The following is a 14,665-nucleotide window of genomic DNA, read 5'->3' as shown; positions in this document are numbered from 1 at the left end:
CTTATGGTTTGATTACTTTATTACTTTATTACTAAACACATTATGCATGAGCTTCTAATGCAGAAACGATTTTTTTTCTTAAAGTGAACATAATGCTCCATCTAATGGTTGCTTTCCAGAGCTGCAATGATGTTGTACAAGAGAGATTTGGTCCAGAGCTAAAATATGACACAGCACTTCGACTAGCAGCACTGCAAATGTATATTGCCACAGTTACTACAAAACAAACACAGAAAATCTCCATGAAATATATTGAGTGAGTATAAATAAAACAAAAAATGTTTTTGTTTTTTTAAATATACATTTTGTTATATACTGTAGTTCAGGCTGTTCATGGATTTGTATAATTAGGGGCACATTTACTATTGGTCGAATATCGAGGGTTAATTAACCCTCGATATTCGACCGTCAAAGTAAAATCCTTCGACTTCGAATATCGAAGTCGAAGGATTTACCGCATTTCCTTCGTTCGAACGATCGTAGGAAAAATCGTTCGATCGTACAATTAAATCATTCAAATCAAACTATTTGAGGGATTTTAATCCATCGATCGATCGATTTTCCTTCGATCAAAAAAAGCTAGGAAAGCCTATGGGGATCTTCCCCATAGGCTAACATTGGTGCTCGGTAGGTTTTAGGTGGCGAAGTAGGCGGTCGAAGTTTTTTTTAAAGAGACAGTACTTCGACTATCGAATGGTCGAACGATTTTTAGTTCGAATCATTCGATTTGAAGTCTTAGTCGAAGGTCGAAGTAGCCAATTCGATGGTTGAAGTAGCCAAAAAAATAATTCGAAATTCGAAGTGTTTTTTATTCTAATCCTTCACTCGAGCTAAGTAAATGTGCCCCCTAGTGTATGTTCATTCCCAGTAATTGTCTTATTTGCTGGTTTACTGAAATAATGTAATTGTCATTTCAGGTAATCTACTCTTTGAAACAAATAATAACAGTGGATTAAATCTGAAAATATACAAAGATTAAACAATATAGTTCTATAATCCCTAGACCATAGCGAAAATATATTTTTCAGCCCCCCCCCCCTTAATGACAGGCTGGGCAAGTAGTCTCCTCCCATATATCTTATGGGTAGGTATCGGGGGTGGTTATATGGCATTCCATTATGTACATAGTACACATTTTAAAAAGATACATCAATATAACTATTAGCCAGGCAGCATCATGATTCAGCAGCAGCTCCCTATCCTATTTACCCAGAGTAGTCCAGTATGTTCTGATAGATGTTGGCGTGGCGGATTAATGACATGTGGTGCTCCTAGGCTACATACACACAGGCTACTGCTGGCTCTGGATGCATGCATATCCAGGCACGTGTGCAACCAAGCTCTCTATGCTGGGTTGAGTTCAACACATGCCAGTGACTGTCCAGGCACATGCAATAACCACGAATGAACCAGATTTTCCCCTTCTTTCCAAACTTTCAAATGCTCCTTAAACACTTAAAGGAAAACTATACCACAAACAATGTAGATCTCTATAAAAAGATATTGCATAAAACAGCTCATATGTAAAACCCTGCTTCATGTAAATAAACCATTTTCATAATAATATACTTTTCTAGTAGTATGTGCCATTGGGTAATCCTAAAGAGAAAATTGCCATTTTAATAAATAAGGGCCGCCCCCTGGGATCGTACGATTCACTGTGCACACAAACATTCCAACAAACCATACTTCTTAGGTCACATGAGCCAATTAACAGACAGAGTTCTGTCTTTTGCTTCCACACTTCTTCCTGTTACAGTTAGAGGTGCAGTAGTTCTGGTCAGGTGATCTCTGAGACAGCACAAAGATCATCCCGAAATGGTGGCTCAAGGCAAGAGATGTAAAAGGGCAATATTCACTTAAATATAAATATACCAGTTTGGTAATATATGCCCCTTATTATGATGTAAAATATCTGTTGCTTAAAAGTTCATTTTGCGGGTATAGTTTTCCTTTAATCAGTAATTAATGTATCATAAATCACAAAATTGTTTCTAAAATCCTAATCTCTCAATTGTACCCTAACCTTGTTTGTAAACTCTAATTTGTAGGGCCCTCTAATCATATTGCACTCTGTAACCCTTGTTTGTTATCCTCCATTTATTCCCTGTTTGTTATAACTAAGGTAAAGCACTGCATATCTTGTCGGCGCTATATAAATAAATGATGATGATGATGATGAACCTTGTCTGCCTTATTCTCCCAGTATGTCCACCCGACTGAACCCAGCATCGCAAATAAAAAAAAATGTGAAAAGAAAACAGAAATAATAACTAAAAATGCTAGCTGGGCCCCTGATCACACTGGGTCCCTAGGCTATAGCTTGTAGCCTGTGCAATAATCCACTACCGGTGGATGCAAATGTAGCTGCGGAAGTGGTCGGAAATCCTCCAGCTATGACTAAACAGAAAGGGGAGCTTAAAGGAGAAGGAAAGGCTAAAATTAAGTAAGCTTTATCAGAAATGTCTATATAAATACACCAGTAAACCCTCAGAGTAATGCTGCTCTGAGTCCTCTTTCAAAAGAAACCTCACATTTCTTTCCTTCTATTGTGTACACATGGGTTTCTGTATCAGACTTCCTGTTTTCAGCTGAAACCTCCAGGGCAGGGCTTGAGCATGCTCAGTTTGCTCTTCTCCCCCTCCCCTCCCCCATCCCTGCTGTAATCTGAGCTCAGAGCTGTAAGTGAGCAGGGAGACACTCAGGCAGGAAGTGATATCACAGCAAGGTTATATGGCAGCTTCTATCCTAAACAAACAGAGACAGTGTCTAGAGCTGTTTACTTAGGTATGGTAAAGCATTCTGCAGAATAAATATAGCATTCTAGCTTGTACTATTGTGGCTAATCTGTTGGCAGTAAACTGTCTTGGAGCTTTCCTTCTCCTTTAATGATGCCAACTGTTGAACAATAAAACAGAACACATTTATAAATAAAAAATCATAACAGTAGTGAGGATACTGCTCTTTAACCTCCTAAATTCAGTTAAGGTATCTTGTTAGTTTCTCATTTGTGAAATAAACTATACTGCAACTCTTTTTAAAGCTCCTGCGTTCAGGAACAAAAATCAAAGCAGCTGTTTGATCTACTGCAAATTACTTCAAAATAAATGTTCATTTCTGTTGCAGAAAAGAATGGGGACTAGAAACGTTCCTTCCATCTGCCGTGTTGCAAAGCATGAAAGAGAAGAACATAAAAAAGGCACTTTCACACCTTGTCAAAGCTAATCAAAACCTAGTTCCCCCAGGCAAGAAGGTAAACTATTTTGAAATGTATAATGCCAAGCAATAAAAAAGTAATTTATTTCTTACAGTCTTTTTATTTTTCCCTATTTGGTCCCAAAAAGGGAGAATATATAGATCATATCAGAAAGGAAAATTGTGTGCATCTTGTTCAGATGTGGATATGAATATTATTTTTTAATTTACATGAGAATTTTCATTGATTCCATCATGAACAATGGAAGATATTAACTAACCAGATCCAAAGTAGTTTAACATTTAAAACACCACAATGGAGGCCCCTTAAATGCTATGACAATCTACTCACTTTGGTCAAAACCGTAACACTCGTAATGGGGGAATGTAATATGTTTCGTTGACGCAAAAAGTGTTTGCAAAGGCCATTGTGAATGTTAGCGACCATGTTTGCATCCTTTTTGACCGATTACAGACCTCAGTGACTTCCTCTCCAACTTTTCAACCAACTGGCTTTTGCAAACATTTGCAGCGTATGTAATAAAATTTTGCAATTGCAAATCGTATATTGCGACAAAATATTTAACTCCAGAGTAGGTGTTAACACTAATTTTTCCTTAGTGTATGTAATATTCGCCAGCAAATGATTTTACATTGAGAGCAGAGCTAAACATTTGCAAAAACACCATTTTAAAAATTGCTTGTGATTTTTAATTACATTCCCCCTTTATTCCGTAGGGTGACGTTTCTAACTGGGGTTCTACTTAAGGATTATTGTAAATTGGTATGGATTTTTGATGAATTAATGGAAATGTAGTGGACTATTTATCCACCCCTGAACCATCAGTGTATTTCAGTTTAGATTAAAAACCACTACCCCTGCAGAAAGAGTTTCTCATGCTCTTTATAAAGTTAGGATAAGGTGAGGCTGAGTGATAAATATTAAGAATGTTTCTTGATTGATGTTAAATACAGTATGAACTTATCTACCTGACCTTAGCTTATCTATTTGAGTTATTTTTAGTTGAAGGGTATTACCACTTGTCAACTTGTAGAATCATTTTAAACAATAGCAACTGCATAAAAGTTACTCCAAATTTTACCTTCAAATTAAATTCAATGCATACCCTGGGTCATTGGTCAACCTGGAACAGGGTGCCAGTGCACACAAGAAAAGGGCAGTACTTTGGGAGTAACCTGTGATTTTACAATAGGTTATTGCCTACAAAAAAAACTAGCTGGTAGATTTGTAAATATTTATGAATGTTACCAAATATCTAATGTACTTGCACAGGAGCGATATATACAAGTTATAGTGAAGAGTTGTTTATACTGCATACTCCCATGTTATCTTACTTTTCATTATCATTATCTGTTCAATAATCAACTGTTATATCTTACACCTCAAGGGAAACAATTCAATTCCCATGGTTGATAGACTGGTTGGCTTGTTAAAAAACAAAGAGCTTTATGTATAATGGTTAATTTAGGGGAGAAATAGCTTATGACATATGGTATGCAATAAAGGTGATACATACAGTATTCTGTCTTTTAGGGTTAGAAATACAAATTTAACTTTTAACCAGTATGTAAGCTTGTAAACCCTCCGACACTTGAACTTGCTATTGAGGTTTTTTTAGTTGGATGAGCCGCTTTTGTACTGGTACAAATATTTGATCAGTTATCTGGAATCCTGCTAGTCAGAAAGTTTAGAATAATGGAAATGCCATCCCCCATAGGCTTAAAGGGGAACTATTGCAAAAATGAAAATGTAATATAAGCTTCAGCAATACTGAAATAAGATAAGATATCTTATAGGGGGGGGGGGCTCATTTTGCCTAGAAGATGTATTAGAGCTCACTCTCTTAAAATCATGAGACAATGGGGTATATTTATTGAAGAGTGAAGTTAAAGATCACCACAGTTCGCTAGAGTGAAATACCGCCTCTCTCCATTCATTTCTATGTGATTTTTAAAGGTGTATTTATCAAAGGGTGAAAGTTCACCATTTGATAAATACACCTTTTAAAACCCCATAGAAATTAATAGAGAGAGGCGATATTTCACGCTAGTGGACTGTGGTGATCTCTAACTTCACTCTTTGATAAATATACCCCATCATATCTCTCTGCATGCAGGAGTTTTGCAAAAGGCAGTTATTTGGTTAGATTTTGTTTGTACTGGATTCAGTTATTTGAGTGACCTCTAATTCGTCTGCCAGGAAAGGAAGCCCCCTATAAGATATATTGGATCTAACTGTCAATGAATATCTGACTCCCAACTGCTACAAGAAGACAGAATGAGGAGAAACAGATGCTGAGAGAGGGATAGGGAAGATAAACTTCATAATTTCAGAAACTCAAAATTTAGAAAGTATTTTGAGTATGATGAAGCGTATGTTAAATTTTCATTTTCACAATAGTTGCCCTTTAAAAATTATTTCCTTTTTCTCTGTTATAATTAAGCAGTAGCTTGAACTTGATCCCAACTAAGACATAATTAAACGTTATTGAAGGAAAAAGTGCAGAGACCTGAGGCCTGCTGTTTAAATCTAATGTGACCTACGTACAGCCTTGCTACTTACTTACAGAATAGTAGAACTTTACTTTTACAAATGAGCCATGATTAAAAATATACCCCAGATGCTGACATTCTGATTTGGTAGGTTACATTTGAATTAATCCCAAATAAAAAGCAATGAAGTAAGAGCAGCCTCCTAAGTCATCTAAAGTGCAGATGCGAAATATAAACTGCATTAGGGCATAACACTGCTCTTCCTTTGCTCTGCTACTTCTTCTGTCAAACCTATACATAATCTTAACTTTGTTTTTATTACTTCCTCTTGACAGTTATCTGGTCTGCAAGCCAAGGTGCATTATTTGAAGTTTCTAACTGACCTGCGCTTATATGGAGGACGTGTATTTAAAGCAAAATTGGTTGTATGTATTATGCAATTCACAATATGTGTATATAATCTGATAAGCTCAGGTGCCCAACACACAGTTGCATATCCGTTGCGTATTATTTATTTCACCACTTATATGATAGCAATGCTAAGTGATTATATTTTTTGTATAAGATGGGTGTTAGGGTCAGCATGAACTTAGAGTTAGGGTTTCCTGTAATTTACCCACAATTATGGGCCCTTTTAAAATGTACATAGTGGCTATGGCCAGCACTAGTCTGCACACATTTCCAAAGTTATGACTTTACAAGGATACATCAGTTAATATAACTTTTTACCTAGAACATATGCATAGTTTATTTTCTAATAGATTGAAATGAGTAATGTCAAAGCATATTCAATTATATTTTCTGCTTGTCTCCCTGCCTTAGCCTGTTTTTTTCACATAGACTAAGTTGATATATGCATGGTAACTCAACACTTGCTATATTGGATACTAATAAATAACATTTCCATATTTACAGCAGGGAGAAAAACATTCAGATGTAACCTTATTAGTAGGTCCACGCTATGGTATCAGTCATGTAATTAATACAAAAACCAACCTTGTTGCTCTGCTTGCTGACTTCAGCCATGTAAATAGGATTGAGATGTATACAGAAGATGATATCACTGTTAGAGTGGAGCTTCATGTTTTGGATGTAAAAGTGAGTATGACATTTTCCATAAAAGTACTATAGCAATAACAATAAAAAAGTTAAGGTTACTAGATTGTGTTAATAACTAGAGAAAATGAGGATTTAAAGGGGCTGTTCACCTTCAAACACTTAGGGGCACATTTACTAAGGGTCGAATATCGAGGGTTAATTAACCCTTGATATTCGACCATCAAAGTAAAATCCTTCGACTTCGAATATCGAAGTCGAAGGATTTACCGCATTTAGTTGAAAAATCGACAAACGAACGGTTAAATCCTTCGAATCAAACGATTCAAAGGATTTTAATCCATCGATCGAATGATTTTCCTTCGATCAGAAATTGCTAGGAAAGCTTATGGGGAAGATCCCCATTGATGGTCGGTAGGTTTTAGGTGGTGAAGTAGGTAGTCAAATTTTTTTTAAAGAGACAGTACTTTGTCTATGAAATGGTCAAATAGTCCAACGATTTTTAGTTCGAAGTCGTAGTCGAAGGTCGAATTAGCCAAAAAAAAAACTTCGAAATTCAATGTTTTTTCCATTCTAATCCTTCACTCGAGCTAAGTAAATGTGCCCCCTAGTTGTTTTCAGATAGATCACAAGAAATAACGACTTTTTCCAATTACTTTCTATTTTCTATGTGTCAAAGTTTTTCTAATATTGAAGTGTAAAGTATCATTTTTCACCTTCTTAAGCAGCTATTGGAGGGGGGAAGGTTGTCGCCGACCCTGTAAGCTGTTCTAAAATTATACATTTAGTTGATACATTTCTTATCATTGTCCCTACTGAGCAGAATCCCTGAGTTTCATTATAGGCAGCTGTTAGAATTGATACAATAGTTGATAATACTCCAGAGATGCTACTGAGAAATGTATCAACTAGGGATGGGCGAATTTGACCCGTTTAGTTTCGCCAAAAATTTGCCTCAGGCGAAAACATTTTTAATTGACGCACAAAGCCATACAAGTCTATGGGCATCATTTCCGCAACAAAACAAGGCGAAAAAATTCACCCATCCCTAGTATCAACTAAATTTTGCAAAATTGTAATCGTTTAGAGTCTGCACCTGAATTACTGAGCTGCCAGACTCAAATACCAGAGACAGGGACATTAAACTTTAAATTTAGATTTTGGAAAAACAGTAAGAAATAAATAATTGAAAAAAGTCTTTATTTCTGGGGAACAATCTGAAAACGATTGAACTGAAAAAACTGTTTGGAAGGTGAACAACCCCTTTAAGAAAATGCAGTTAGAAGTCTGCACTGATCAGTTTGCAATCCCTGCACTCCAGCAACTTACATATATACATTATATATTAAGTTGTTCACTTACTACATATTTTATTACAGATTTTGTGTGCACTATTTTTTCAGCCTATAACTCTACTCATGGAGTCATCAGATGCCATGAATCTTGCCTGTTTAACTGCAGGTTACTATCGGTTATTAGTGGATTCAAGACGTTCGATATTTAATGTGACAAACAAAACCGCAGCAAATCGAGAAGCAGGTACAGTATAACATTAGTTGTATACAGATAAGAAATACAACAGAAAACTAAACAACCGTGTATGAAAAATAAAATATACCCCCCCCTTTTTTTTATATGGTTGGACTTAATAAATAAATACAAAATGTTTGTTTTAAACAGGTATACCTGATTCCACAGATTGAAAGGAAACTAAGTTAGTCTGCCTGTGTGCTTGCTAGGACCAGTTCGCCACCCCCCACCCTCCTTAGGTTCAAAATGTAATGTAACCCCTCCCTCACCTTGTTCCATTGTCAAGTGATGGATTCTGGGCCTTGAAGAAAAAAAATCATCCATAGTTACTGTAAATAGTAGATGAGGTTGAAAAAAAAAAAACCTCCATTACATTTAATCTTTTATCTAACCTTAATTTGTTACTAAGTTCTGAGTTTCCATATGACACACTTCCCAGTGGGGAGTCATCCCAATGCTATGCCCAAACAGCTATGGTATAACCTGAGTTTAATCGGCCAAAACTGAAGGGATTTTGATTTATGAGAAACTGAATGACCAAATTGTATGAAAAGGCTTGCCAATGAGTAGACAGTATATGACTATAAATATTGGTTACTTTAATTACTCTAATGGAAAAAGTCTGCTTCCCATTGACAGTTGCCTTATTCTACATAAACTGAGCCTCAGGAGAAGCCCTCTACTTAATAGTTCATCCAATGCAGTCCTCCTTCTTTAGATTCAGAATTAGGGATTAGCACACATGCATGCACTGCTGTGCTGGTTTAACAAGTCTTATATGGTATTTTAGCTGCTACATGAAGCTATAACAACAAAATCGTACAATCATAAATATAATGCAAATAATGGTGGCTTCATGTGAGTCTTGTAAATGACATTCATACCAAAACATAAATATTTGTTTAGAAAATAAAGATGCTAACTAATTGCAAACTTTCAAACACAAGAAATAACGTAAAAGAATAATATTGCAAGCAACTGTACATTCTATGAATTAGGATTTTCAGAGAATCACAGCTATCAATGGATAATCATGTGCATTATTAGTATGACTTCTGAGAAATTCATTATAACTGGTATCATCAAAATGTATGGGCCTTTTGGTATTCATGTAAAAATGTGTTAATTTCTATTGCAGGGAATGAAACACGAATCAAGTATAGTTACCAAGATTGTGACTGGAATTACTTGCCAAAGTCAACTATCTTTGGTTTTGAAGAGAATCAAGAGAATCAAGATTCTCAGCAAATATTTTCAGACTTGAAACAAAGAACTACAAATGTTGTAGGCAGTCCACTTTGTCACACTGATCATAGGAGTTTGTATATAGAAACTACATTTAATTCAGGAGAACTTGATCAGCAGCTTACCAAACAATGTGAACATATAGATCTAGAGAACAGCTTAAATGTAAGACAACCATCAATAATTTCAATCTCAGGACTGGAACACACTATCACAGCACAAGATTCTCCCAGAAGCGCAAAAGTATCTTTCATATTTGGAGATCACAACTTGGATACAATAAATCCTCAGACTCTGGGCTATGAAAGGTTGGTAGATGAGAGCCCTGAGATAATTGATAAACAAAGTATAATTTACTTTAATAATGCCAATGACATCAAAGACTTGGAGTTATCGCCAGATGCAGAGAGCATTAATTTTGCTGCTAATGCTGTTTATGCAAATATATCTCAAAGAAAAAATTTTGGTAATGCAGAAGGCATAGAAGAACCATTACTACACGATATATGTTATTCTGAAACCACAGATGATGCTGAAGATGATGATGAAGCAAGCTGTGAGGAAGACGTTATGGTAGCTGAAGAAAATAGAACAGATATTCTCAGTATGTCTGAATCTAGTGATGACATCATAGACCTGACATCACTTCCTCCACCTGAAGGCGATGATAATGAAGATGATTTTTTGTTGCATTCACTGAATTTGGCAATTGCTGCCCCGCCACCTGGATTTCGAGACAGTTCAGATGAAGAAGACTGTCAGAATTTGTCAAAACCAATCAACGAACTCACAGGAGCAGCTAACAGTATATCTCATGATGATATCCCTGTGTCTCTCATTGATGCAGTCCCTACAAACACAGATGAAAAACCTAAAACAATCCTGGAAGAAACAAGTGATCTTCAAAAACTGCAAGATTTGACTGTCTCTGAGGAAAACCAAAGAGATGACACCTCAGGTTATTTTACTATTGTGACTTTTATTCATTAGCATACCATTCCATCCATATGAATCATCTCATATTTTTGTATTTTGTTTTTATCATATTCCATATACAAACCATATTTCATCTTATTCATTGGACTTAAGTTTGAATACGTTTTATGTTTTTTCACCCTAATAGTTTTTTTCTGACTAAAAATATACTAAACATTTTTAATATTATTCATGAAAATTATAACTATTAAACCTTTATTAATAAGCTCCTTTTTTGTGGTGTATAGGTGTAACAATATTAAGAGCATATAGTCCGGAGTCATCTTCTGATTCTGGTAATGAGACAAATTCTTCAGAAATGACTGAAAGTTCAGAATTAGCAACAGCACAGAAACATCCAGAAATTTCAGCACGCACCATTTTGCCTGTTAGTGAAGATTATCAATCCCTGATGGAAGAGCAAACTGATTTTTCTGTAGCCAAAGGTCAAACAGGAAGTATAACTATCAAAGCAACATCATCTTTAATGACTCGGCAAGCTACAGAACTGCAATCAAAAGATGTGCCTTCAAAACAGGTCATCCATTCGGATAACATTGAGATGGAACCAGAAACGATGGAAATAAAATCAGTATCAGAATACTTTAATAAGGTGCACATGGATACTTTGATGTACTCCTGTAAAAAGAAAAACAAGCTACCAGATGCTGAGGCAAAATCACATTTTGATGTAAATGTTATGGTTAAAAAGCAGTTTGGCAAAAGACCAGAATCTGATGGTGAACTGAAAACAAAATTTGAAACAATATCTTCCAAAGACTGTCAACATCTAGCTAATTTTAACCTAGAAAGGACAGCTTTTCGTACAGACAGTCAAAGATGGTATAATACTGCAGATAGAAGCGCAATTGATAAGCTATCAACCGATACACACCATATTAAAACACTGCCAAGACTGTCTGGTGTTGGGAAAACAGAGACTGATATAATGGAAGAAATTAATGATATTTCATTATCTGGACTTAAACAAGATGATATATTTATCTCACATGCAAATTACATGTCTCCATCCAAAGAACATACCATCTCAAAAGCTGATGATGCCTCCACAGAACATGTGTCAAAGCTTGTAGATCCTGGTGATAACCATGTAGCCAAGAACATTTCATCTTTTCAGAGTGAAGGACAATTTTCTCTTCAGAGCTCCCAATGTTCTTCAGTGGATGCAGGATGTAGTACTGGTAGCAGTTCTTGCCCAACCCCCTTGGAGTCTCCTCTGTGTACTGGTGATGTGAAACATATTCTCTCTGATGCATCAGTAAAGAGTAGTGTCTTGATTCCCCTTGATGAACGATCTTCTATGCTTCCAAATCTTGGGGCACCATTTACAGAATTACATCAACAAACTGAAGCTGTTTGTCACAGAATGAGTTTGCCAGTCATTCATGCACCAGTCAATGCAGAGCCAGTGTTTGGTACTTTAAGAGATGGATGCCACCGTGTTTCAAAAATCAAAGAAACCACAGGTACATGACTATGTGCTTCTAATTTATTGTTGCTCCCTACAAGTTTTTGTTACGTAATGATATTCCATGTTTGTAAGTTAGGTAGCTGAGATCGTCATCAAATACCAGATATAGATGATGGTAATGTTAAGTTCATAGATGAAAACAATCCCAAACAGAAGTAGAAAAGAAGAAGTCTTTGTTGATTTTCTTTAAAAAAAAGTATTTTGGAGCAGTACCATATGTGGCTTTAGATTAAAATGTATAACATTCCAAATTTTGTTGATAGTTAAAAAACTATAATCTCAACTTTTTTTCTTTGCTCTGACACATGCTGTAAGTCATGCTTAATTTAGCAAATATCAATTTAATTAAAAGTGCAGTAAATGAATATGGGTGCTAAATAAAGTGCAGATATCTACAGCTACTACTATCAGGCTTCTAGCTTTGACCACATTTAGGGATATGACAAACATGATGCTTTATTGCCCACAGGAAAAAAATATTTAAGTTAAAACTTATAAAAGAACTATTGATGGCCTTGTGTGCTGGTAACCCCTAAGTCATTGCCCCTTTTGCCAATTTATTATCTACCTCATAAAAAACAAATATTTCAGCTTCCTGTGTTTCCTCTTTACCTTTAGAAAAAACAAAACCATAATTAAAACAAAAGGCAAAACATATTTTCAACACAAACCCTATTCATTGAACTCATTTTTGAACAAGGGAGTATACTGCCACTTTAATGAGAGGCAGCAAGGTACTTCACCATAGCAGTAAAGATAGACTACCATATGGTGGCCACAATATCTATGAAAAAATATATCACAAATAATAATACATAATATACATAATTTCCTCTGAAATTCCAACCTAACCTAATATTCTTTTCATCAAGCCTAGTCCCTCATATTTAGTTTTACTGTAGAATAACATTTTCAGCTACGACTTTTTTGCTTTTTTGTGTTCATGAAATTTTTTCAAAAATGCTTAACAAATATCTCTGCTTTTCTACTACCCCTAGTGTAGCTTTCACAGAGCCTGCAAAAGGAAGAAAAGCAGGTGGCCTTCCAGCAGCTGCTTCTAAACATCCCAAAGGTGACTTTACAATACCATCCAACATTTGTTTAGAATCCCATGTGCCAATTCAAAATCAAGACTTTATTCATCCTCACCAAGGGAATCTGGCATGTGCAGCAGATATGACATTGCATCCATATGAGATTGGTGGAAGCCTGAAAATGCCACATAACCGAAAGGTACTTAGACGCAGCAGCAGTGTGATATCAAGATCTTCGGGCATGGAGTGGGCAGACAAGAATATATCTTCAGTAAGCTTGTGTCTGGATAGCACAGAGACAGGTCTGAAAAGCAGATCTGAAAAACAAGTGGAGATTCCATTGGTTAGAAAGATATCCAAAAGTTGTTCTCAGAGTTCTATGAATTCCATCAGTGAAAGCAAAAAGTTTACAGCTACTGGGTCTATACAAAAGGTACAAAAACAGTCAAGAACATTACCTTTGTTAAAACTAGATGCCAGCAACTGGAGATGCCGGGGTCCCTTTAGCTACTGCTTCCAAAACAGGGGCAATAATGGTGAGGAAGAAGATGAAGAATGTGAAGAGGCGGACAATGGAAATAATAATGAGATAAAGGAGAATTCATGTGTGTATATATCACAAACACCAGCTGAAAAAGTAGGTGATCTGCTTTTATCCCCAGAATGCAGGAATAAAGAACTTGAATCACCCATGGTCACCACAAACACTACCGGTAAACAAGATATTGATATTACTGCTAGACAAGCTGAAATTAATTACCATGACATGGACTTTGATGAAAAAATTGCAAGAATAAATGCACTAAAAGAAAAAGTTTATGCAATACCTGATGGATTTCATGCTGCTCAAAAAGATGCTAATGAGTTACTCTGCCTAATACGATCAAATGTCGGAAAAGGGGAAGATGCAAGTGTAGAAATGTATGACCTCAAGCTTTCTCAGTATAAATACCGCTTATCCATAGAATCAAGAGAATTAGGAAGTGCCTGCAGGAAAATGGCCTCCGCTGACAAAGGCCCAGAGGAAATGCTATTAGCTATGAATTCAAGCTTTCAAATTCTCTGTTCTTTAACAGAGGCCTGCATGCGACTAGTTAACGCAATGAACTCTGAAATTCAGCAACAAGAAATTGTAGCTAAAATAGATGAGGTGGTAATAAACTATATTTGTTTACTGAGGGCAGCAGAATCAACATCGGCCAAGATGTTTAATGATCCCAGCATTAAAGTTCTGGCACGTCAATCAAGTACTATGGCTGCAGTTGTAAGCACACTAACACGTTCTCTTAAAATGCTTTTAAACAAGTAATTTAAATAAGTCATTTCAGAAACTACCTTTACAAAGCCATACATAAACTTTTACTTAACATATGTAAAGACCAGTGTAAATTCCATCCCATTTCATCCCTTCCCACCTTCTTTTAAAGACATATAAAGTAATATAATGTTACTTTTTCAGGCACAAACCTGGCTCATGATAACATAGTTCATCCTTTCAATTAAAAAAAAATATTCAGGAGTCTAATGAACTATGGGAGTTACCCATAAACGAATTACAGGTGCACTTTCTAAATCATCTGCATCTTCCTCTTTTCCTCTGACCCCAGTCATGTAGGTGATAAGA

General features: G+C 35.9%; 1 protein-coding gene across 3 annotated transcripts in view; it reads left to right on the top strand.

Moving 5' to 3' along the window:
- Positions 1–14,408, top strand: part of frmpd4.L (FERM and PDZ domain containing 4 L homeolog) — a 206,271-nt gene extending 191,863 nt beyond the window's left edge. For 2 of the 3 annotated variants that reach the window (XM_041582350.1, XM_041582351.1), the window contains exons 10-17: positions 120–256; positions 3,127–3,253; positions 6,045–6,134; positions 6,625–6,807; positions 8,169–8,304; positions 9,434–10,498; positions 10,764–12,002; positions 13,011–14,408. In XM_041582350.1, coding sequence (XP_041438284.1) covers positions 120–256; positions 3,127–3,253; positions 6,045–6,134; positions 6,625–6,807; positions 8,169–8,304; positions 9,434–10,498; positions 10,764–12,002; positions 13,011–14,350 — 4,317 coding nt within the window. In that variant the 3' untranslated portion in view covers positions 14,351–14,408. Of the gene's footprint in view, positions 1–119; positions 257–3,126; positions 3,254–6,044; positions 6,135–6,624; positions 6,808–8,168; positions 8,305–9,433; positions 10,499–10,763; positions 12,003–13,005 lie in introns of all 3 variants that reach the window. The other variant, XM_041582352.1, reaches the window with a different exon arrangement.
- The last annotated feature ends 257 nt before the right edge of the window (positions 14,409–14,665 follow it).

Source organism: Xenopus laevis, chromosome 2L (genome assembly GCF_017654675.1).
Source record: "Xenopus laevis strain J_2021 chromosome 2L, Xenopus_laevis_v10.1, whole genome shotgun sequence".
NCBI classification, from domain to species: Eukaryota; Metazoa; Chordata; class Amphibia; order Anura; family Pipidae; genus Xenopus; species Xenopus laevis.
This window is presented reverse-complemented; position numbering and strand designations above follow the sequence as displayed.